Source organism: Podarcis liolepis (genome assembly GCF_965112155.1).
Source record: "Podarcis liolepis genome assembly, chromosome: 13".
Lineage (NCBI taxonomy): Eukaryota > Metazoa > Chordata > Lepidosauria > Squamata > Lacertidae > Podarcis > Podarcis liolepis.
In genome coordinates, this window is record NC_139573.1 from 36,380,385 (window position 1) to 36,402,827 (window position 22,443).

General features: G+C 45.8%; 1 protein-coding gene and 1 long non-coding RNA gene across 4 annotated transcripts in view; one reads left to right on the forward strand and one right to left on the reverse strand.

Moving 5' to 3' along the window:
- Positions 1–5,189: 5,189 nt before the first annotated feature.
- Positions 5,190–22,443, forward strand: part of LOC310690838 — a 54,966-nt gene continuing 37,712 nt past the window's right edge. The window contains exon 1 of one of the 2 annotated variants that reach the window (XR_014518189.1): positions 5,190–5,281. This is a non-coding gene — a long non-coding RNA (uncharacterized lncRNA). Of the gene's footprint in view, positions 5,282–21,102; positions 21,901–22,443 lie in introns of those variants that run through there. The other variant, XR_014518190.1, reaches the window with a different exon arrangement.
- Positions 8,949–22,443, reverse strand: part of COL1A1 (collagen type I alpha 1 chain) — a 44,795-nt gene continuing 31,300 nt past the window's right edge. For both annotated transcript variants that reach the window (XM_083469440.1, XM_083469439.1), the window contains exons 39-51: positions 21,923–22,084; positions 20,987–21,094; positions 18,239–18,346; positions 17,210–17,263; positions 16,942–17,049; positions 15,861–15,914; positions 15,326–15,433; positions 13,526–13,579; positions 13,260–13,367; positions 12,882–13,164; positions 11,753–11,943; positions 10,395–10,637; positions 8,949–9,283 (exon numbers count right to left, since the gene is read on the reverse strand). In XM_083469440.1, coding sequence (XP_083325566.1) covers positions 9,137–9,283; positions 10,395–10,637; positions 11,753–11,943; positions 12,882–13,164; positions 13,260–13,367; positions 13,526–13,579; positions 15,326–15,433; positions 15,861–15,914; positions 16,942–17,049; positions 17,210–17,263; positions 18,239–18,346; positions 20,987–21,094; positions 21,923–22,084 — 1,728 coding nt within the window. In that variant the 3' untranslated portion in view covers positions 8,949–9,136. The remainder of the gene's footprint in view (positions 9,284–10,394; positions 10,638–11,752; positions 11,944–12,881; positions 13,165–13,259; positions 13,368–13,525; positions 13,580–15,325; positions 15,434–15,860; positions 15,915–16,941; positions 17,050–17,209; positions 17,264–18,238; positions 18,347–20,986; positions 21,095–21,922; positions 22,085–22,443) is intronic.

A 22,443-nucleotide genomic window follows, 5' to 3' on the forward strand; every position in this document is an offset into this window, starting at 1 on the left:
GCAACAATTGGCAATTTTCTTTGTAAAAAAATAAAATAAATCCTCATAAAAATTCTTCAGCAATTTAGTGCAAATTTCTCCTAATAAGCACATTTTTGTATGCAGGTTTGACTGATATGCACGTTTCCAAGCAATTTTTCCTAATATAATGCACTTTTGTATCGAGTTTTCGTGAATATATTCATTCTAATGCATACTTTCCCCTGATATATGCATTTTTGTAACCATGGATAGGTTGGAGAGCTACATTGCAAAACTTGGATAAGTGCTAACTTCAAAAAAATGGCTTTGTTTTGGCTCTCACGTGGTTTGGGTAAGTGCAGGTTTGATAGATCGGGCTTTGAATGGAAGCCGAATTGAATTTCTACCTTATCTCTACTTCCAACAAAGGCACTGCCTAGCCACCACCGAGAAACATTCATTTCCAACACACAACTCAAAGGTTTATTTTCAAAATATTTGTTTATATCCTGCCGGAGTGTACAAACACACACACACGATAAACGCCGGCTCCCTCGGCCTGAAAGCGAGATGAGCGTTGCAATCCCATAGTCGAATTTGACTGGATGTAACCATCCAGGGGTCCTTTACCTTTTTTTTTTTTAACCTGCACACACTTCAGCATGGACCTATTAATGCATATAATAAATCTCCCACACCCCCTTAGCACATGCTGTGTCCTTGCACAGCCTACTCTCTCATTTCACACAGATCCAGTTACAGATAGGTAGCCGTGTTGGTCTGCCATAGTCAAAACAAAAAAATTCCTTCCAGTAGCACCTTAAAGACCAACTAAGTTAGTTCTTGGTATGAGCTTTCGTGTGCAAGCACACTTCTTCAGATACACGGTGTATCTGAAGGATTTTACACTGTGTATCTGAAGAAGTGTGCTTGCACACGAAAGCTCATACCAAGAACTAACTTAGTTGGTCTTTAAGGTGCTACTGGAAGGAATTTTTTTATTTCACACAGAGAAATCCTCAACACCTCATATTCTGAGAATGCTGCCTCCCCAGCTAGGAATGGAGATAAATTTGGTTCAGTTCGCATTTAAAGGCAAACATACATAAATCACACTTCACTGAACATAAGGTGACCTGAAGCATCCTTCGGAATTCACTGTTCTCTGGATTTTGCCGTGCAGTTCTCCAGCCAGGTAATGAGTAAAGAAAATGCACATACGCTGAAATGTGTGATTATGGAAACTGACATATCAAATTGCATTACATATGGGGAAATTGCTTGCAAAAACGTGCATAAAATTGCATTGACGTGTGTATATGGAGAAATTTGCACTAAGATGCTGATTAATTTTCACGCTGACTTATTTTTTTAATGAATAAAAACTAATGTGGCAGGGTGGAGAATTGAGTTTAAGACTAGAAAAATGAAAAACAGAGAGAATCCAAAATGGACATATTCACCCAATCCTACTTCCTGCTCTGTACAAAGAAAACCTCAACACCTTTGACTGCCACATGCTCACAGACACCCCGACATATAGATTCAAATGTTCTATACTCCTGGTTCACACAGTATGTCACAGTTGGACATCAGAAACTGTCAAATAGAACATTATGGAAGCCCCTTGTCTTCAAAGAGTACAGGTCCCCCCCCCCCCCCCCGGTTTTAAAATCCTAAAATGACAACTCAGGCAAAATTACCCCCTTTGTATTGGAAGATGTGAGATCTGTATATGTCAGCTTTCACAATTCACAGAACACTTCAATAAAAACATTTTACAGTTTTGTACTTTAAATATGACACTCTCGTTAAAAGAAAAACCTTCCTTCCTTCCTTCCTTCCTTCCTTCCTCTCTCTCTCTTTCTCTCTCTCTCTCTGACACACACACACACACACACACACACACTATACTTACCTTTGCACTACCACCTAACTAAATAATAACCTTTCATTGTTAACGGACGCACTGTGATGCCACAACAAGTGAACTCTGAACAGTGATTAAAGCAATATTTTTAAAAAGTCTATTTGGTGCTTTTAAGTCTTTAGTTCTGGGAGGAATCAAGAGTCATCTGAAGAACAACAACCTACAAATTTAATGCCATGGCAGTTGATTGGAGCAGAATGTCCAGGATTCTCCTCCTCCTCCATCTCCCGAAAGTATTGGCTCTCTTTTTAGGCTGCATCCAGAAAAAAAGCAAGCCAGCTTTTTCTTTCCTTTTCTGGTTCACTGGCTAACCAAGGACCATAACATGAAAGCACATAATCCACGAAAAAGCAACCTGTTCCTATCCTCGTCTCCGTTCCATTCAGTTGCAGAAAAGTGGAGGAGTCTCCATAGCCCACAATATGGAACACAGCTTTTCTGTCTAGCTGTCGTCTGCTCAGAGCAAACGGGTTTTTGCAGATCTTCAGCACGCTTCAAGCTCTACCTGGGGAAAGAAACAGATTCTAAGCTTGATCTCCCAGATATATCTGTGGTTGTGGTAGCTGCTGATTGGCCAGTTTCTGTGACATCACCAGAGCAGCATTCCCTGCCTCCAAATCTGTGGAGCAGCCATGTGAAAAGTTTGATTTAATAAGGCAAATATGAAGGCGCATACTGCACATCTCATATACCTTGCACCTTGATTCTGAAGCTAGGACCAGAAATGGATAAATGCATGAGTATAAACACAAAGGCGGTCCTTTTTGCAGCAATGCCTCACCATTTCACAATCATTTTCCATTTTGTAAAATCCATTTTCTGTTGAACAGAGCACAGATTTTGCTGTACAGCAAGCATTGCCTGAGTTCTGAAGGAGCAAATTCAGAGTGTGCTGCAAAGTTATCCCACCCCCAGTCCAAGTCGAAGGGCCTCTGGGAAACAGAAGCTTCATTGTAGATGAATAGTTGGAGCACTATGCAGACTCTGTTGTAGTTCTTCGTGTCCTGAGAGCGCATCATTGCTAAGTGGGCATTTCAGATCAGTCTTAATATTGATGATGGATACATTTCTGGGCAGTGGGTGTTTTGGGGCTAGTCTACATGTAGTTAGTCTACACTACAGTGTAGTGTAGTGGTTAAGAGTGGTAGTCACGTAATCTGGGAAACCGGGTTCGTGTCTCCGCTCCTCCACATGCAGCTGCTGGGTGACCTTGGGCCAGTCACACTTCTGTGAAGTCTCTCAGCCCCACTCACCTCACAGAGTGTTTGTTGTGGGGGAGGAAGGGAAAGGAGAATGTTAGCCGCTTTGAGACTCCTGAAGGGGAGTGAAAGGCGGGATATCAAATCCAAACTCTTCTTCTTCTTCTAGTTAGGGTCATCGTGAACAGACCCTCTGAGTGTCCCTATTTTCCAGGGATGTCCCTGATTTAGAGAAGCCGTCCTGGTTTCTGATTTGATCCTGGAATGATCCACTTTCCCTTAAAAGGTAAAGGGACCCCTGACCATTAGGTCCAGTCGCAGCCAACTCTGGGGTTGCGGTGCTCATCTCGCTTTATTGGCCGAGGGAGCCGGCATACAGCTTCCAGGTCATGTGGCCAGCATGACTAAGCAGCTTCTGGTGAACCACAGCAGCGCACGGAAACGCCGTTTACCTTCCCGCAGGAGCGGTACCTATTTATCTACTTGCACTTTGACGTGCTTTCAAACTGCTAGGTTGGCAGGAGCAGGGACCGAGCAACAGGAGCTCACCCTGTCACGGGGATTCGAACCGCCGACCTTCTGATCAGCAAGTCCTAGGCTCTGTGGTTTAACCCACAGCTCCACACGTGCCCCCCACTTTTCCTTAGGATGTCCCTATTTTCATTGGAGGTATGTTGGAGGGTATGGTGTTATCCGACCCCCGAGCCATCTGAAGGCAATCCTGTATAGGGCTTTAAAAATAATACTAATAATGCTTAGGGCCCCACTCTCTTTAAAGAAAAAAAACTGGATTTGCATTTCCAAAATATAAGATAAAAAACAAATAAAATAAAACTCCTACACAAGCCAGTGTGTATGTAGTGGTTAAGAGCGGTAGACTCATAATCTGGTGAACCAGGTTCGCTTCCCCGCTCCTCCATATGCAGCTGCTGGGTGACCTTGGGCTAGTCACACTTCTATGAAATCTCTCAGCCTCACTCGCCTCACAGAGTGTTTGTTGTGGGGGGGAAGGGAAAGGAGATTGTTAGCCGCTTTGAGACTCCTCAGGGTAGGGATGCGGGTGGCACTGTGGTCTAAACCACTGAGCCTCTTGGGCTTGCTGATCAGAAGGTCGGCAGTTCGAATCCCCGTGACGGGGTGAGCTCTCGTTGCTCGGTCCCAGCTCCTGCCAACCTAGCAGTTCGAAAGCACGTCAAAGTGCAAGTAGATAAATAGGTACCGCTCCAGCGGGAAGGTAAACAGCGTTTCCGTGCGCTGCTCTGGTTTGCCAGAAGCGGCTTAGTCATGCTGGCCACATGACCCAGAAGCTGTCTGTGGACAAATGCCAGCTCCCTCGGCCAGTAAATCGAGATGAGCGCCACAACCCCAGAGTCGTTTGCGACTGGACTTAGCAGTCAGGGGTCCCTTTACCATTACCTTTTAGGCTAGCGATAAAGTGGGATATCAAATCCAAACTCTTCTTCTTCTATGATGTAAGTAATTTGCCCTGCCTGTTAGCCTGCTCCCTAAAATATCTCTGGTTTGCTCATTTCTATATATAGGGTGCCTACATTTTGCATGGACTGGTTGCCTGGCAACATGTGCAAATGGCTTTAGATACCTATTAGGTCCATAAATTACCATAGAGCATATATTCAACGCACAAAAACAGCGACAATTTGTTGTTGACAAAGGACAGCTGGACATATAAAGGGCCCCATTACCTTCAGTAGTTTGGGGCCTCATCAAACCTAAATCCGGCCCTGCGATGGGCAAATGGTCTGACCCTGTGTAAGACAGCTACACGGCAACATCAAGGCAGAAACTGCCAAGACTGGTTTTCGTCCCACTCCATTTGGGCCTTGGGGTTTCCCAGACAGATGTTGGTTGTTTTGAAAACGCTCCATCCATCCTTTGTGTTTCCAAAGGCTGCTTATTCATGAGCAGCCGTCTGAGCGGCTGTGCTTTTTCCGGCTTCACAACCAGGCCTCTTTGGAAGGGGGCAAAATATCCACCGTGCGCATGTTTGCGCATGATGCCCTTGCTGTGCGTTTTCCCCTTTGACAAAGCACCCTTTGATGCAAAGAGCCCCTCTTCTTGCTAGCTCCTGAATGAGGACCATTGAACGCCGTCCAGCTTTCCTGGCATGTGGGGAGAAGACGCCAGCTCTCGCGTTTGGTGAGGGAGGAGGAGGGCCTGTTTAGAGCGTCAGGTAAGCAAAAGGAATGGGAAGCTCCGTCCGGTTTGCAAAGATCTCAGAAATGCTGAGTACATGAGAGAGCTGGTAGGGTGTTGGGGAGATGGGCTGCAACTGGTGCATATCTGACATAATGGCAGACTGGAATAGGAGACCAGAGGCGAGGATACTTCCTGGACAATGGATAAGAGGAAGAAGAAACCCAAGAAAGAAAGGCTGGTGGATGTTGAGGTGACGCAATGAGACTGCGAAGCTTGTTCCTTCTGGCTTTGAGCATCTGCAGACAGTATCCCACAGCTTCGCATGTGCCTCCACAGCTCAGCCTTGAAATCTCTTTTCAGTGCCACGGAGAAGTGCTTCTGAGCATGCACAGAGTGCCTTTTATCCTCCCCCCCCCCACAAATCTCTCCCACACAGTTTGGATCGTTGGCATGAGGCTTCAAGGGTAAGATGGCATTGGCCGCTAGGCAAACTCAAGCTCTGGAGTTTCACCCTCATAAATCACACTTTGCAAGAATGTATTGCAGGAGGGGAAGGTGACCATTGTGGTGTTGGGGCACCTTTTTTTAAAAAATGGAACTGATATTTTGTTTGTGGGAGGGGAGATGGGCTTTTGGTTTCTGGAATTTGTCCAGCTTCCTTTAAAAGAAAGGTGTTCTCCATTTCATAGAGAAGAGGGAGGGAAAAATATATATGAGGGGAGAAATGTGAGTGTGAAAAAGAAATTTTCGGGGTGGAATATTCCCAGAAAGTTTTTTTGCTTTATAAGTATTTGTCGGAACTTAAGCCTCCTGCCTCGAGGAGTACCATCTTCCTCAGCATTTTGCTAAGTATGTAGTTTTTATATGTTTTTTTTGTCCAGAATTCATTGCCACTCTGTTATGAAACTGAATGTTGGGCGGTGGGTTGGCTGTTTGCTTGTTTCTTCCAGCTCTCTGGGGGTTTTGAGATGGTGGGGAGGGAGGATTAAAAGAGAAATTACACGGTGGCTGGAAACCAGCAGGGAATTCCTGTGGGGGCAAATGTCTGGGGGTGAAATATCTGGAGATGGGGAGAAAAAAAATCAAATCAAAATGAATCTGTTGAACTGAGGATGAGGGTGGCAGCCAGGAGGACAGGTGTGGTGTGTTTTTGCTGGGGGGAGCGTGACCCACGGAGTGACAAGAGGCGTTTTTCTTCTCAGGGAGCTAAAACGACGAGCGCTTTACCTGCTTAAGTTTGCTTTTTCCATCTCTCTGTGTTAAAACATATGGGAGCCAGGCGGCTAGAAGTTGACGAGACTAATAGCAGCGTTGGGTGGGGCAGGGGACGTATTGACCAGTTCTAGAAGAAGTTGTGGGGTGGGAGGAAATAACCAGGCGTACAAGGAGAGAGCGAGGATGAGACAGGACCATGCAAAGGGAGAAGTTGTCAGAAGAACTAAGCGAAGGAACAAAACTCAGACTCCTTTCCCTCAGGCTACAGCGTGCCCACACTACAAATGTCAATTGGTGGGGCTCCCAGTGAGAAACGCAGGGACATGTTTTCCCCCAAAGCAAGGATCCTGTGGCCTTCAAGATCTTGCCGGAGTACAAGTCCCACCATTTCTGACCAGGGGCTGATGGGACTTGGAAGTCCAGGAACATATGAAGGACCTGGGCTCCTCTTCCCTGTCTCTGACAGAAAATTATCTCAATGCCCTCACACAACTGTGTCCCCCTTGGTTCCTTGAGGAAAGCCATGACAGTTAACAACAGGGCATTTTTAAATATAGTCAGAACTCTCCGGAACTCAGTTCTGGCACCCTTCAGATGGGCGCCATTATAAGACAACAAGGGAGGTGTTCATGGTGAGTTCCGGCACCTCTTTTTCTAGAAAAAAAATAGCACTGGTTAGTAATGATAATTTCCCAAAGCGGCTCACGTTTGAAATGTTAGGCACACCAGTAAAAGTGCAGGAAGCCTTTGCCCCGTTCTCCCAACCGACGCCCTGGCCTTGCGTGACAGAAAAAGTCCGAAGAACAACCGGTGTGTTGGATCATTTCACATGCTTTATTTCAGCAGTCAAAATAATTAAAAACATCTCAAATTATTATACATATACAAAATAGGTACAGAATCTTCGGCCGCTCACACTCCCTACAACATCTGCCTCTTGTGAGAAAGAGAGGAATTATGGGTTTTTTTGCTTGAGTTGGAAACCCAACGAAAGACAGAAAGTGGAGGGGGCGGGAGAAAAAGAGAGATGAGGGGTGATGTTGGCAGAGCTGAGGAAAAAGAGATGGATAAGAAAGGGAAAAATGAATCAGCAGCGAGGGAGGGCGATGAGCAAAAGTGTTTGCTTGGGATGGGACGAAAGATGGAAGAAAGAGAGAAAAAGAGAGAGAGGTGGTGATGGAGGAGAAGAACTGAGGGAATGGGGGAGAAAATACAAGCCAAAAGAGAATCCACCTGCTTTACAAGAGAAAGACAGAAACTGCTGAGACCTTGATCCCTTGTAGCAATGTTTGATTTATTTTTTTCCTCATCCTCGATTTTTTTAATTATTATTTTTGCTTGTTAAAAAAGAAATAGCACCTTTTGAAGAAAAAAAATTCACAAGTATCTCTGGGCAGCAAGGCATCCAGTTTGCTTTTCCCCTCCAATAATCTCATTTCTATAGCACCAAATGGCCCCCTTTTCAGCAAAGCTGTGCTCGGGGCGAGGTTTTTCTAGGTTTCGTCACCTCAAAAAAATAAAAAATAAAAAGTTCATGGGACCTGAAAATTATTAACATAGCAGACTAAAAAAAAAAAAAAAGATATATGAAAGACACAGGTAGCACCTTTATCTAAACCTGAAACTCTGCCCAGTTTCTTCGCCCCCCTCCTCCATGCAAGCTGATGCTAGTATTAAAAAAAAGACCCCAAAACTACCCCAAAGAACTTGAAAAAGACAATGGTGAGGTAGCCATCCATACAACAATAATATACATTTAAACATTACATTTTCTCTGCTTTCTGGTATTATTGGCCATTTTTTCCCCTTCAGTTGCTCACCGACAAAATAATTAAAGCTCTTAAACCTGCCTTTTCCCCCCTCTACCTGATGTCTGTGAGAGGGACAGGCACTAGCACCTGTTCTTTTCCTTCAAACAGGTTTCTGTTTCGAAAAACCACTCAGTGCCACACCTTTTTTTATGATAACTTCGCCAAATTCATCCCTGTTGCCGACTGAACAAAACTGAAAAAAGTACATTTAAAATGGCTGAAAGAATCATCTTTTCAGTGGCTTTGCTCCGAGTAAAAATAAAAGAGAGAAAGATAAATCTCTTTCTATCAGGTACCGGCAGAGAAAGATGGTCTATAGGTAGATTTTGGGGTTTATTTATTATTACAGTTCTGGGCTGAGAGGAGGGGAGGTTATTTTTGATGGGCTTGTTATGGGCAGGTTCTACCACTATGTTTAGTATTGCTCTGATTACTGCCAGGAAGACAAAAACACACACCAGATTTTCATACAGGTGTATTCCAGGTGTTACTTGGTTTCGACTGATTTTGTCATTTTGTATGGTTTTTATATATGTATTTTTGGAATGTACAAATATTGGTCCCACAATATTACTTGATCTTTTTTTTTTAAAGAAGAAGATAAAATCAAACCATTCTGTCTTTGGGGATTTTAATAATAATAATAAAGTCAAGCAAGTGGATGCACTTCCTTAATTATTTTTGAAAAGTCATTTATTTTTATTTTTTTGGTTTAATGCTTTTTTTGTTTTTTTTTAACGGAAACAAAAATAGTTTTAGAGATGATGGATAGAAAAAGACACAAATTCAAGTCCATGTGAAATTTCCTTCTTTTTTGGCTGTTTTTTATTTTATTTTTTAAACTGTCAGGTTTCCTTTTGGGTTTACAAGAAGCAGACTGGTCCAATCTCAAAGCCGAATTCCTGGTCTCTGCCACCAATGTCCATGGGAGCCACATCAATGATGGGCAACCGGGAAGTTTTTGTTGTCTTGTATTCGATGACTGTCTTGTCCCAACTGCCAGTGTGACGCTGCAGAGGGAGGGAAAAATCAGAATTTAGAAATCAGAATTTTGTTTTTGGCTCCATAGACTTTTGAAGCTTCCGAATGACACCCCCTCCCCACATCCGATCTGAACTTTTCCCCTGGCCAGCTGTGCTCCTAAAAGCTGGCTCCTCCCTTCCCCACCCTGGCTGCCCATCCCATTGTGCCACTGGAACACATAATTACTCTGGCATTTAGAACTTCAGGGATTCAGGGCACTGTGAGAGAAGAGGCAGAACCAACATAGAAGTTGGAGGATATGTTATGGTCTATCTTCTGCATGACCAGAATCCAGGTCCTTAAGTCCAGAGGAAGCCACCATGAATAGCCAGGGGGAGCAGTCACATCATCTGATCTTGAGCTATCACTGTCTTCTGATGGATTTAAGCTACTCTGGACTCAGCCATCTGGACGCTCTTTTGCCTTGAAGGCCTTTTGGCTCAAAAAGCAGGATGTGCCTTCAAAGGGAAACAGTCCAAGAGTCTGTCCCTGATCCAGATGCCAAGAGCACAAGCAAGTAGGGACTGCTATACTAAGCGAGATACACCTTTGCAGATTCTGAGGATTTATTATGGCAGCAGTATGGAGACTGCGGCCCTCCAGGTATTATTGGACTGCAACCCTCATCACTCCTGAGCACTGGTTATGGAGCTGATGGGAACTGAAGTCCGACAAACTTCTGGCGGGCCACGGCTTCCCCGCCCTGAGATCTTTCAGAGGGTTCTGCTGCTGAATAGGGATATTCCATCCTTCATCTGCCATGCTTCAGCACTGAAAAGCACCCAGTGTATGTGTTTCCAAACACAGATAGGAATCACAGCACCGAGACGTCAACCTGCAGTCCTGATTTCCTCAGCCAGACCTGCCTACCCCTATTTCCCCCTGCCTCTGGCCATTCTTACATATGGCGTTTGTTTTTATATGGATTGTCTCCCAGTTGCAAAGCATGGTTTTAGCAGGAGGTACAGAGGGGGAACATCCCTGCCAGCTGCGAGTAAAACACTGCAGCTTATGCACAAGGTTTCCAGTCTGAGAGAGAGAGAGAATCTATTGTACCCCCCACCCCTCATTGCGACATCTAAAGACCCAATCGCTCACCGTGCAACCATCCTTGGGGACTCCATAGAGGAAGCGGCTGTTGCCCTCTGCTCTGATCTCGATCTCGTTGGAGCCTTGGAGGAGCAGAGCGTTCTGCAGGTTGCCGGTCTCTGCGTTCATGTAAGCCACGCTGTTCTTGCAGTGGTAGGTGATGTTCTGGGAAGCTTCAGTGGACATCAACCGCAGGAAGGTCAGTTGAATGGAAACGTCAGCTGGGTCGGATCCCTCGCCACCATATTCGAACTGCCATGGGAGACGGAGGGAAGGAGGGAGCAAAGAATTGGTTAGCGCTTGTGTCACGTCTTCTAGGAACCCCACCCCCTGCTATATCTAGGAATCTAACCAGCTTCTTTGCTTTCTCTTCATGCTCAGAGGGCCGAGGCAGGAAGTAATGCAATAATGGGCAAAGCCAGATAAGCTGACTGCTGCCCTCTTTAAGGAGCCCCAATCCAGCTTGGAAACAAATAAGATGCAGAGAGAGAGAGATAGATGAGGCCACAGGTATACATTCTTCTTGACAGACTGCTTTTCCAAGTTGCAGCATCTACAGCTTCTTTGAGCTAGACTACTCCAGCATGCTAAGTCAAGGGACCTTTGAGCCCAGCTGAACCTCTGGAATATCACTTGAAAACTAGCCTATGCTTGCTTTTAACCAATGGTCTTCCCCTCTCCCTTTTGCTTCCAAGTATCATAGAGTTGGAAGTGATTTAAGGAGCCACCAAGCCCAACTTCCTGCAAGCACCAGGAATTGTACTCCGAGGTGCCTTGGTCAACATAAATACCCTCCTCCTGTCCATTTATCATCTGTTGTGTTCAACATCCTTGGATAAAGGTTAGAAGTGACATCAAGCCACCATCCAGGTTCTGCCTTGTGAATCAAGCCCATTCCAACAAAGCCCAATGATGCCCAGGCCTCCCTATGCAACCAATTCCAGGGCTCTTCCGCCTTTTACAGCTAAAGGCCCTTTCTCAATGGGCAACTTAATCTTTCTGGTTACAATCTGAGCAGATTCCATGGCAGACATGGAAAGTCGACATGGATTTCTCAGTCTCATTGAGGCTGCTCCTACCTGTGCGTTAAGGTGATTATATATTCTCAATCTTTTCATCCTCTTGCTAAACAGTCCCAAAGCTTCCATTGAAACAACCAAACAGTCACCAGGTTCTTCTGCCTGTGACATTCTTTCTGCACATGGAATTCATGTGGAATTCATATCCATTCTAGTTCAGCAGGTGACTTGGAGGAAACCTGACCCTGAAATAACTCTCTCCGGTCCCAGCTCGGAATATGGGATTGGCAGTCCCAGCTAAGCCACTTGCTGGTTAACTGTCGCTGCCTCACCGATTCCTGGTCTCACCTGGAAGCCATCGGACATGCTTTCGCCGAACCAGACATGCTTCTTCTCCTTGGGGTTCTTGCTGATGTACCAGTTCTTCTGGGGGATGGTGGGCTGAGAAGCTTGGACACAAGTCTCTCCAGTCTCCATGTTACAGTAGACCTTGATGGCATCCAGGTTGCAGCCTTGGTTGGGGTCGATCCAGTACTCGCCTGGTGAGGAATGGGGTCAAGTGAATGAGGTTCATGGAGAACGGATCACAGGAGCAAAACAAAACAAAACATCAATTTACGCCAACCTGATCTAAAAGGGGACTGGCCAACCATTTGCCCCCTCCTGCTTCTTCCTATCTCACAGATCCCACCCCCCATGCAATGAGTTCTCAGACTTGCCCAAGTGGGTCAGGAAAATATCTGCCCAAGCCTTACTCCGTACAAGATGAGGAGGCAAACAGCTTAAAACAAAAGAATAGAAAAGAGAACTACCTATGTATGGCTGAGATGGACTTCAAAGAGCCAGGGAATAGGGGGAGGGATGTGTATTATATAAAATAGATGGTTGCCCCATCACTTCCCAGCATTAATTATCTACAGAAGTAATGACATTCTGGTTCCTAAGCATATATTTTTTTTGTAGGAGAAAGAAGAGGGGCCAGAGAAGAGCCTGGAGCTAGAAGCTCTACAGCAACTTAGAAGGCCCACTTCACGATACGATAATCTTTATTGTCATTGTCCCATACAGAACAGCGAAACTGAAATTTACCCTTTAGGACCTAAGTAAATGCAAGTCACATTCTGCAGATAGAAGCTACTTGGGGGAATTAATCGTTCTGCTTGACTCAAGCACGTTATTTAGGGAAGAGGCTGCAAGAAAAGGCACCCAAATCACTGCCCAGTCAGCTCCGGTGGAAAATCCATTCCTGGCCCCAGACCTGAGAAAACAACTATATGCTTGGCTGTGCAAACAATCCCCAAGTGAAAGAGAAAGGTCAACAGTGGCAGAGAAGAGAGGGGAAGTGAGAAGATTGATATACGGGGAAGAAAAGAGCAGGGCAGAGCCATTCTGCCAACGGACGTGGTCCAGAAGAAATGAGAATTAGTGGCATTTAAGAGATGCACCTCAGAATTGTTTCCCCCTCGACTGTACTCACCACTCTTCCAGTCTCCGTGGCACATCTTCAGGTCGCGGCAAGTGCGGGCTGGGTTCTTACGGGTTCCGTCAGGGCTGCGGATGTTCTCAATCTGCATGGACAGGCTCTTGAGGGTAGTGTCTACTTCCAGGTCACGGTCGCGCATCACATTTGCATCGTCAGCTCTGTAGTAGCGGCCACCATCGTGAGCTTTCTCCTGAGGAGGCTGGGGCAGGAAGCTGAAGTCAAAGCCGCCGCTGGGTGGGCCTGGGGGACCAGGTGGTCCAGGAGGTCCGGGAGGACCCTGGAGAAGGAAAAGAAGAAGAGTTGGAGGCAAAGATCTCATCCACCCATTGTGCTGTTAACTATGAGCTTTGTACAGCGAGAAGGAATACGTACAGCAGGACCAACATCACCAGTGCGACCACGGGGACCAGGTGGGCCAATGGGGCCGGGAAGACCATTCAGACCGTCTTTGCCAGCGGCACCGGAAGAGCCAGGGGGACCCTGTCAGGAAGGCGGAACAAAAATGTACCATGAGTGAAGCTTTTGTTGTTAACATGTATGCAGCAGCAGCAACAACAACAGGTGCATAGAAGGACTGAAATCTAGCAATAATAGCTAATAGCTAAAATGCTGTGCTTTACAGCCCAATCCATACTTACTCTTGGACCAGCAGGGCCAGAAGCACCAGAGGGACCTTGTTCACCAGGAGAGCCCTGCACAAAAGAAAAAAATTGTCAGTTTTGATGATAATCTGGGAGAAAATAGGTTTATTTAAATGGGAGAAAATGCAGTCCTGTTCAGTAACAGAGAGGAAGTATCAATCTAGCTTCTGTCCATGTCAATCTCACATGTGTTCCTTCATCAATCTACTCTTCCAAGTGGCAACGGGAACCAATAGGTTCACTCAGTACAAAATAAAAATGATATCTATGCTGCCATATGTCTGGATTTCCCCAGACATTACTGGGATTTCAAAGGTGAAATTGAGGTCAGGGAGGAAATTCCAAAAGGCAGAGCTTTGTCCTGGATCTTAGGCAAGTAAATAGAAAAATCACTTGGGGGGGGGGTCGGGTCCTGGTTTTTACTTTTTGAAATATGGCAACCCTATATTTTTTAAAAAATAGGTTTCACTCAGTACAATGGAAACTGGGTATATCTCAAACAGAAGCCTTTCAGCAATTAGATTTATAGTTCTTGGGTGGAAAGAAGGATAGGCAATTTTTTAAATCTTGCCCATGCTCGTCACAACTACTGGGTAGCATACTGTATTTGCATTTGGGACCAGGAAGAAATGTGTTTCAAATGCAGATTGCTTTGGGGTGTGTGGAGATCTAAATACATCTTCTCCAATCTTGCCACTGTGTAATTAAGTGGGCTGCGTTAAGGAGGGACCCGAAGGAAGCCCTAGCAATCTAAGGCCTCCATCTTTAAAGTTCTTATTTCTTTGCCGCTAAGGTAGGCCCAAGCCTGCCTTGGCCACTGTTCAGTGACAACAACTATACACCGAGTGACAGCTGAGGCCCACTGCTGTTTTCAACCGCATGGCAGGCTCAAAGCCTTTCTGGACTGAGGAATATGTGGAACAAATTGAGATGTGCATGAACGCAGGCAAGCACTTATTTGCACAATGCATTGCGTGAAAAAACTGACGTCTGTAAGGGGAAGGGGAAAAAATACATATGGGTAGCTGAAGAAATTTAGGAACAAAATTGTTGCTCGTTAGCCTGCCCTCTGTCTCTAAAAGTTGAAAAACTGGAATTACAAGTTTTGATTAAGTAAGTTGGTGCAACTGGAGATCTGGATGGAATTGTAAACAGAAGCCGATTAATGGGCAAGGGCTTTGGGGACCCTTCAAGGACCTGCAGTCGTACAGGCCAAATAGATGTCAAAGCTCCCCCTTTTCTTTCCTCCACCCCCCGACTAGATGTTTCATCGAAAAGGTATCCAAAGGTGGAATTTCCTTGCAGAAAGCGACGGTAGCTTTTGCTCATTAAACAACTGGACCGAGATCCACCTGTCTCTGAATAGTGGCTAGTCAGAGGCCTCTGGGGAGTTCAGAAAACAGGGTGGGGAAGGAGGCAGGTTTCCTCTGAATGCAGAGGCTCAATTTAAGTTATTGTGGCTATTGAAAGAAAGGTCTGTCCTTCATTCTTTTCCAGACCGTCTTAAGCCACAGAAATGAGATAGGAAAGCTCTAGCTCTCTAGATCAGAGGTGCAAGGCTCTAATTTGTGTGAGAACATTTCTCTCCTTCACGAGGATTAAAGCCTTAAAGCAAGACCCTCCATGTGTCCCTATTTTCCAGGGATGCCCCTGACTTAAGAGAAGCCGTCCCGGTTTCTGATTTGATCCCGCTTTTCCTTAGGACGTCCCTATTTGAGAAATGTCAGAGGGTATGAAGATCTGTGATGTCTGGAGCTTCTCTACATCAAAAATGGCAAAGAGCTCTCTGGTACTTACAGGGGGGCCAGGGGGACCCTGGAGACCAGAGAATCCTCTGTGACCCTTCATTCCTCTGTCACCTTGTTCGCCAGTCTCACCCTTGTCACCACGAGCACCTTGTGGGCCCTAGAAACGGAAAGCAAGATTTTAATTTTAATTTTTAAAAATTGGCTTATTGGGCTTTCACAAAGGAGAAAGGAAGGAAATGCCTATCAGCAAGTCACTCTGCGTAACTCGGGATATGAACCTGGAGTGCTTATTTCTAGTTATATTTCAACCATAAGGCAAAGATAGCAGAGATCATACAGACAGGAAGTGTCCAAGTATATCCATTCAGCCTTATTGAAAAGCATATTATATATTCTACCATTATAACATAGCTGAGCTGGTAGAGCACGAGACTCTTACTCTCAGGCTCATGGGTTCGAATCCCATGCCGGGCCAAAGATTCCTGCATTGCAGGGGGTTGGACTAGATGGCCCTTGCGACCCCTTCCAATTCTATGATTTTATGAAAAGAAAGAGAGAGAGGACATTTCAAAGCCCAAACTTACTGCAGGACCACGAGCACCAGCAGGGCCAGCGGGGCCAGCAGGGCCAGCGGGACCCTAGAGGGAAAGAGAAAAGGAGAAAATGTACATATCACCGCTTTTAAAATTCCGCATGTAATTGAGCATGCAACTTATTCCTTTAGGAGCCCAGTCCTTGGAAGGGAGGGCAATCACAGCAGGAAGAGCTCGAGTCTGTCTGTAGAGTCTGTCTGTCTATCTGTTTGTTGTATTGTTAGTTATAAAGTGTTTTCACTATAGCAGCCAGCCTGATGTTTAGGATGTGTAGGTGGGCATATATGGCCACCAGATGGCTGCACCCGCCTTGCTGAAGCTAAGCAAATTTAGGTCTGCTCAGGATTCGCACAGGGGACCACCTGGGAACTCCCACGCAGACTGCCTCGAGTTCCAAAGATGAAAAAGGCAGGATATAAGCACGCCAACGAATAAATCTGGGAGTTGTCTATTTCTGGATTTGGTAGCGAGATCCTGGGATGTTCCATAGGATTTGAGCGGAAGATATTGCTCGCTGGGTTCTGCCACCCCCTGCTTGGAGAGTGGAATCGGAACAGGTTAAGATCACAAACGAGTGACCTCATTAATCCTCTGGCAGAGTTGCAATAAGGTTGGGGAGAGCGTAATGGAAGAGGTTCCCCCACGGCGCTCTCATATGGCTTGAGTAATTATTTCGAACTAACAAATGAGGAGCCATAGGTGGATGCCAATCCAAGTTAATTAAAGCAGCGTGAAAGAGAGCCCCTTTAGCGAATGTGAGCATAGGACCAGAAGTGGCATGCGTTCCACGTTAATTAAGTACAAAGGCACGCTCCTGAAATATGTAAGATCCTGAAGCTGGGTGTGGAGGGTATGCCTATGTCATCTGCAAACGGATACCCATCTTGCCTGCATCTTTACTGATCGTGAAAACGGAAAATTGTGAATGACTCACATTATTTCAGATCCACTGATCTGGAATAAGCTGGTTTGCATATATGTGGCCTAGTGGGATTTGGAAAAATGAAGGATTCTGAAAACTCCCGCCCACCGCATTTTGTGTTGTAGCAGAAGGAAAGGAAGCACCACTTACAGTCTCGCCACGGTCGCCATTCTTGCCAGCAGGGCCAACTGGGCCAGGGGCACCGGGGGCACCGGGAGCGCCAGGGGCACCAGCTGGGCCGGTCTCACCACGATCACCCTGTTTGGGAAAGGGAAAGGCAAGAAGAGGCGATCAAAGCTCAGAACCGGTGTGCGTTTGTGAAATCAAGTCTTTTGTTTTGCAAAGTTATCGGGCTGGGTCTTGCGACACTGGCCCGTTCCAGATACCTGCTGTATACACACATGCATTTTCAACTCACCTTGGGACCAGCAGCACCATCGCGACCGGGAGCACCTTCAGCACCAGGAGAGCCCTGTCAGCCAAGAAGAAAGATGGTGAGACTGAGATCGTGGCGGCATTGAAGCTCTAGAACTCTCTACCAATGGGAGATCTAGAACTGAGTTAAAACTATTCAGCTCTGTAACTGAACTATATCATTCAATGCACATCTACTAGTAAGGATTTACGGACATATGAAGTTGCCATATGTCGTTCTACCCAGACACTGAGGTCCAGCGCTGAGGGCCTTCTGGCGGTTCCCTCACTGTGAGAAGCCAAGTTACAGGGAACAAGGCAGAGGGCCTTTTCGGTAGTGCCACCCACCCTGTGGAACACCCTCCCACCAGATGTCAAAGAGAACAACAACTACCAGACTTTTAGACGACATTTGAAGGCAGCCCTGTTTAGGGAAGCTTTTAATGTTTGATGCATTACTGTATTTTAATATTTTGTTGGAAGCCACCCAGAGTGGCTGGGGAAACGCAGCCAAATGGGCGGGGTATAAATAAATTATTATTATTATTATTATTATTATTATTATTATTATTATTATTATTATTATTAACTGAGGAGGACTACTGGTCTGTCTAGCAGTGTTGTCTATCCTCTGTAAGGACACAAAAAATGGGTACCATATCTCCAAGGTCTCATCTCAGGCAGCAGCCTGCTTGAATACCTTTTTAACAGGAGATGCTAAGGAACAAAAATGGGGTCTTCTGCAAGTAAAGCATGACCCTGATCATGGTCTCTCACGAAGCTACACTGCTCTGAGCCAGACCATTGGTCTATTTAGCCCAGTATTGCCTTCCTTTCCAAGGCTCCAGATAGAGGTCCTTATCAAAGCTTATTTTAGCTGGGGATGCCAAGGCATTCTGCACCTGCATTTTACCACCGTCTGCACAGTTTGGCTTGGAGCATATTTCTGATCAATGGTAAGAGACACGGGTTTGACAGAGAAAGGTGAACAAGTTTAGGAGTCCGGAGCTCCCGTGGAAATTGGAAGACTTGCCTCACGTCCAGATTCACCAGGGGGTCCGGCCAAGCCAGGTGGTCCCATTGGGCCAGGAGGACCGCGTTCACCAGAAGGACCAGATGGGCCTTGTTTGCCAGGCTCGCCCTGTGGAGATCAGTCCCAGTTAGAACAAAAAGAATACAGTTGTTGAGATACGAAGGAGGCGGGAGGAAGACAGCAGGAGAGGAATCACATTCACACATCATGCTTGACCACGGTTAACTACAGTTAAAAAGAGCGAAACAAGGAGCCTAGTCTAGGCAGAGTTTGAATTCTGTTCCCTGGGATCTCAGAAAGCACTAAAGTAGAACTTTCAATGCAACATGGGTTATGGGATGGAGCCAGGGAAGGTTATCTTTTCCATTGGGTTCTATATCACTTGAAATATATAGCTCTGCATTTCAGAACTGGGGAAGCATCTGTTGTATAAAGCATGGGCTAGTCTATTTCTATTGAGTTTTGTTTTGTAAGGTTGATGTCACTTTTCTAGATACTGCAGAACCCAGAGCACTGTTCTATTTATGAAAGCTCGCTCACTTCCTGGTATTGAGAATCCAGGAAGTTTTTTCAAACCAGAATTGCATTTTACATTTTACAAATGGAATCTGTTTCAGCTTTGAAAACTGAGATTTATAAAAACACTTTGCAAAACCAAAGATTCATCTCTTCCTCAAGGCAGCGATATTAAGTTATAACTGACCAAATTCAATATTTTAATTCCTCCCCACCTTGTCCCCTATCCTATACCCCTTAATCCAACTACATCTTTAGCAGTCTAGGCTGTGAGACAAATCCTCATTAAGAGAGGACAGAGACAAGATTTGAAAACAAGTTTGAGCTAGAAAAACTTGCTTGAGAACTTTCCCCCAGAATTCTTTTCATTTCCAGTACACACAACTGTGGTTTTTTTTTTCTGTTCAGGGGAGCTGTGGATGGTTGTTTTAAAACAGAATTGCAAAAATTTGTGAGCTGTTTCTAAGAAACAGTTGCACTCCTCAAAAAAACACACCTGCCCTTAAAACACAGAAAATCTGTCAAACGCATTTTCAAGGCCTAGCAAGATGCTCAGATTAAAAAACTGAACAGATGAACGTTAACTACATCTTTCAGGACGTCCTGTCTCAGGGCTTACATTTAATATGATCAACAGGATTCCCTAGAAATGTTTCTTACTTTTGACAATTCACAGAACTTGTGGTTGAATGATAAGTCTTTTTGATGGGGTGGGGAAGATTTGGAACTGAATTCCAGGGTTTAGCCTTCACTTTTCAGCAATTCAGCCAGGGGCTGTGCAGGTATTTGTGAGCAAGCTAAAACAATAAACAATGCTTTGTCTTAGCTCATCAAGACTTCCTTTTAGGCCGTGTTTCTAGGCACAGGTCCACATTTCAAATCTCTATGTTAGAGCATTTTGTTATTGTTGTCCTTGCGCTTTCCCTGCAAGACCACACTTCGAACTGCTGAATTGGAGCAAACAGCAATCTGCAGAAAACCTGAATTGCTGTTTGTTCTGATTCAGCTTTAAAGAGCAGGTTTTCCTGGGGAATACAGAGCTTTAAAGTGCAGGACTTGTGCCTAAGAAAGCCCGGGGCAAAAGGTAAGTGTGGGTGAGCCCATAGATGCAATATAGAAAACATGTTGCTCTGTTTCTACAGGATAATGGTATTGACCTTTTATTTTATTTTCATTCTTGGTCTTGGAGGAAACAAAAGCGATTATCTGGGTTAATGCACACTCTTACTGCCACTAAGGAAAACGACGACAGAGCCCACAGTTATTATGCATTATATTAGGAGCAGGAACAAAGAGCAGCACAAGGATGAAAACAAGCCTTGCTTTGAGACCCGAGCTGTGATCCAAATCCCTCATATCTGCAGATGTACCGCTGATACTGACTTCCATATAAATGTGTTTAGCTGAAGACTAAACCTGAACAAGCAACTCAAATTGAAACTTTGCTGTGTTCCCTCCTGTTCTTTGGGCCTTGTATGCCAAGCATAGACTTCAGGCTGAGTCATCAGACACTGAAGTATATTGTCCGGGAGAGGCAGGAGTCTGAAGGGACGGGCAGAGGAGGCAGCAGGGCAGGAGAATGATCCAGGGGAAGGGCCAGTTATTTGTGACGTTCTGTGCCACCAATGAGGCAGCGGAGAAAGGAAGCGGCTGGGCAGTCAGAGACAGGGGAACAGCTGCAGGGAATCGAATCTCCTCTGTCCCCTCCTGCACTGTCTCCAAGGATGAGGAGGGGCTTAAAGGGACAGGAGCAGCCAGACATGACATGCAGGAAAAGTCACTGGTTGCTTGCATGCACCATGTCCCGAGGTGGAGGGGGGGGGTAAATGGACTGGAGGAGGCATGGCACAACTGCTGGGACAGACTACAGGTCTGTAGGAGGACCTGTTCAGCTAGCTAGATTCTTGCACCTTCAGAGTTGATGCAACTGAGTGCTTTGCCAATTGATAAACTTCTAATTCCGGGCGCTGGGTATACTTGGGTCATATATTCCAATTAGACTCGGTGTGTGTGTGTGTGTGTGTGTGTGTGTGTGTGTGTGTGTGTGTGTCTATTTTGCTTTTATGTATCCTTGTGTTTTCAGCCTTCTATGTGTCTGCATCCACTTAACATTCCCCCTCAAATAAAAAATTCCTCGCTGTTCCCCAGCCCACAAACACCAGCCCCAGAAGGAAACTGAACCCAGAGTTTCTGAGCAGAGTAGTCAGAGAAGAGCAGAAGGGGAGCACTCACAGATGGTCCAGGAAGACCAGGGAAACCTCTCTCGCCTCTTTGTCCAGGAAGACCAACCACACCACGCTGTCCAGCAATACCTTGTGGGCCAGGAGTACCAGGTGCACCCTAAAGGAGGAAAGCGGACATGAGCATGAGATGTCGACAGAGAAGATCCTGGCTAGAAAAACACATTTCATTTTTGCCAGCGTTATGCTGCACTGCAGAAGGGTTGGAGGCGAGCTGGGCCTCAGCAAGCAGTGGACTGGCAACAGCATAACCCAGACACTATGGAAGGATGTGTGGATCCAGAATTGGCCTCCACGGTCACTTACAGACTCACTGTTAAACCATGTTTATGGAAGACAATCTTACTCAGCTACAAGTGATCGCCGAAGAAGAAGGAAGACCCCAGACAGGCTGGGAAATAAGAACATGGTGGGCTTGCTTGAAGGAGAAGAACTGTTGGATGTCCTGACTCCACATTGTGAGTAATGCCCATGAGGCTTTCTACCCTTGCCTAAAGGAACCCACACCTTGTTGTATCTTGGCTGGCTAGGGGATTTTTCTTCAGGCTCTCTTTAAGCAAAGTGTGACCACGCATGGCAAGGACTACCTTTTCTACTGAAACACATCCCACATTAAAAACCCCAAACACTTGGCAAGCAACAATCTGAACGAATGGATCTGGTCTATAATGTAGGCAGCCATTATGTGGCATTTCAACGATGCTCACTAGAACATCGCCACTGAAGAGGTGCAGCCGTAAAGATTTGCACAAGCAGTGGGAAATTCCAAAGCCAATTGAAGCCAGAGAAATCGTTAACATGGCTGCTGGGCTGCCATCAGGGAGCCAGATGTTGCAACAAGGAGATAACCCCATGGAGGAGGCCCCCAAGTTTGGCTCGAGCAACCCCGTTCAAGAGGAATGAAAGGTAAGAGGTGGCATTTGCTTACAGCAGGTCCATCGGAACCAGGAGAACCCTTCTCGCCAGGGGGTCCGGGTGGGCCAGCAGGTCCAGCTTCACCAGGGCGTCCAGCAGGTCCAGTCTCACCACGGGGTCCTTTGGCACCTTCCTTTCCACCAGGGCCTGGGGGGCCGGGAAGGCCGATGTTACCCTTTGGGGGAAAGAAAAGAGGACAAGAAAATCAGTGACACTCACAGGCCATGTGTTGAGTTTGGGAACAGTGGCCCCCAAAGGAAGCATCTTTGAGGAAGGACCCCCACCCCACCCCAGTGAGGTTCTAGTGGGTCACTGAGAATGAGAAGGAGTTTCCATCCCATCAGCTATGTTCCTAGAGACAGCCAAAAGCTTGGGCCACCGCATTTTGAAATCAGGTGCAGCTCCAAGTAGAGCAAACTGAAACGAAAAGCCTGCCCCTGCTTATGTGACAGCGTCATTTAAATGCTGTGGTTTGCTCCAGCAAATCCTGTGTACTGCAGTTTCGGCGAGGATGCTGAGAACTTCATGCTAAAA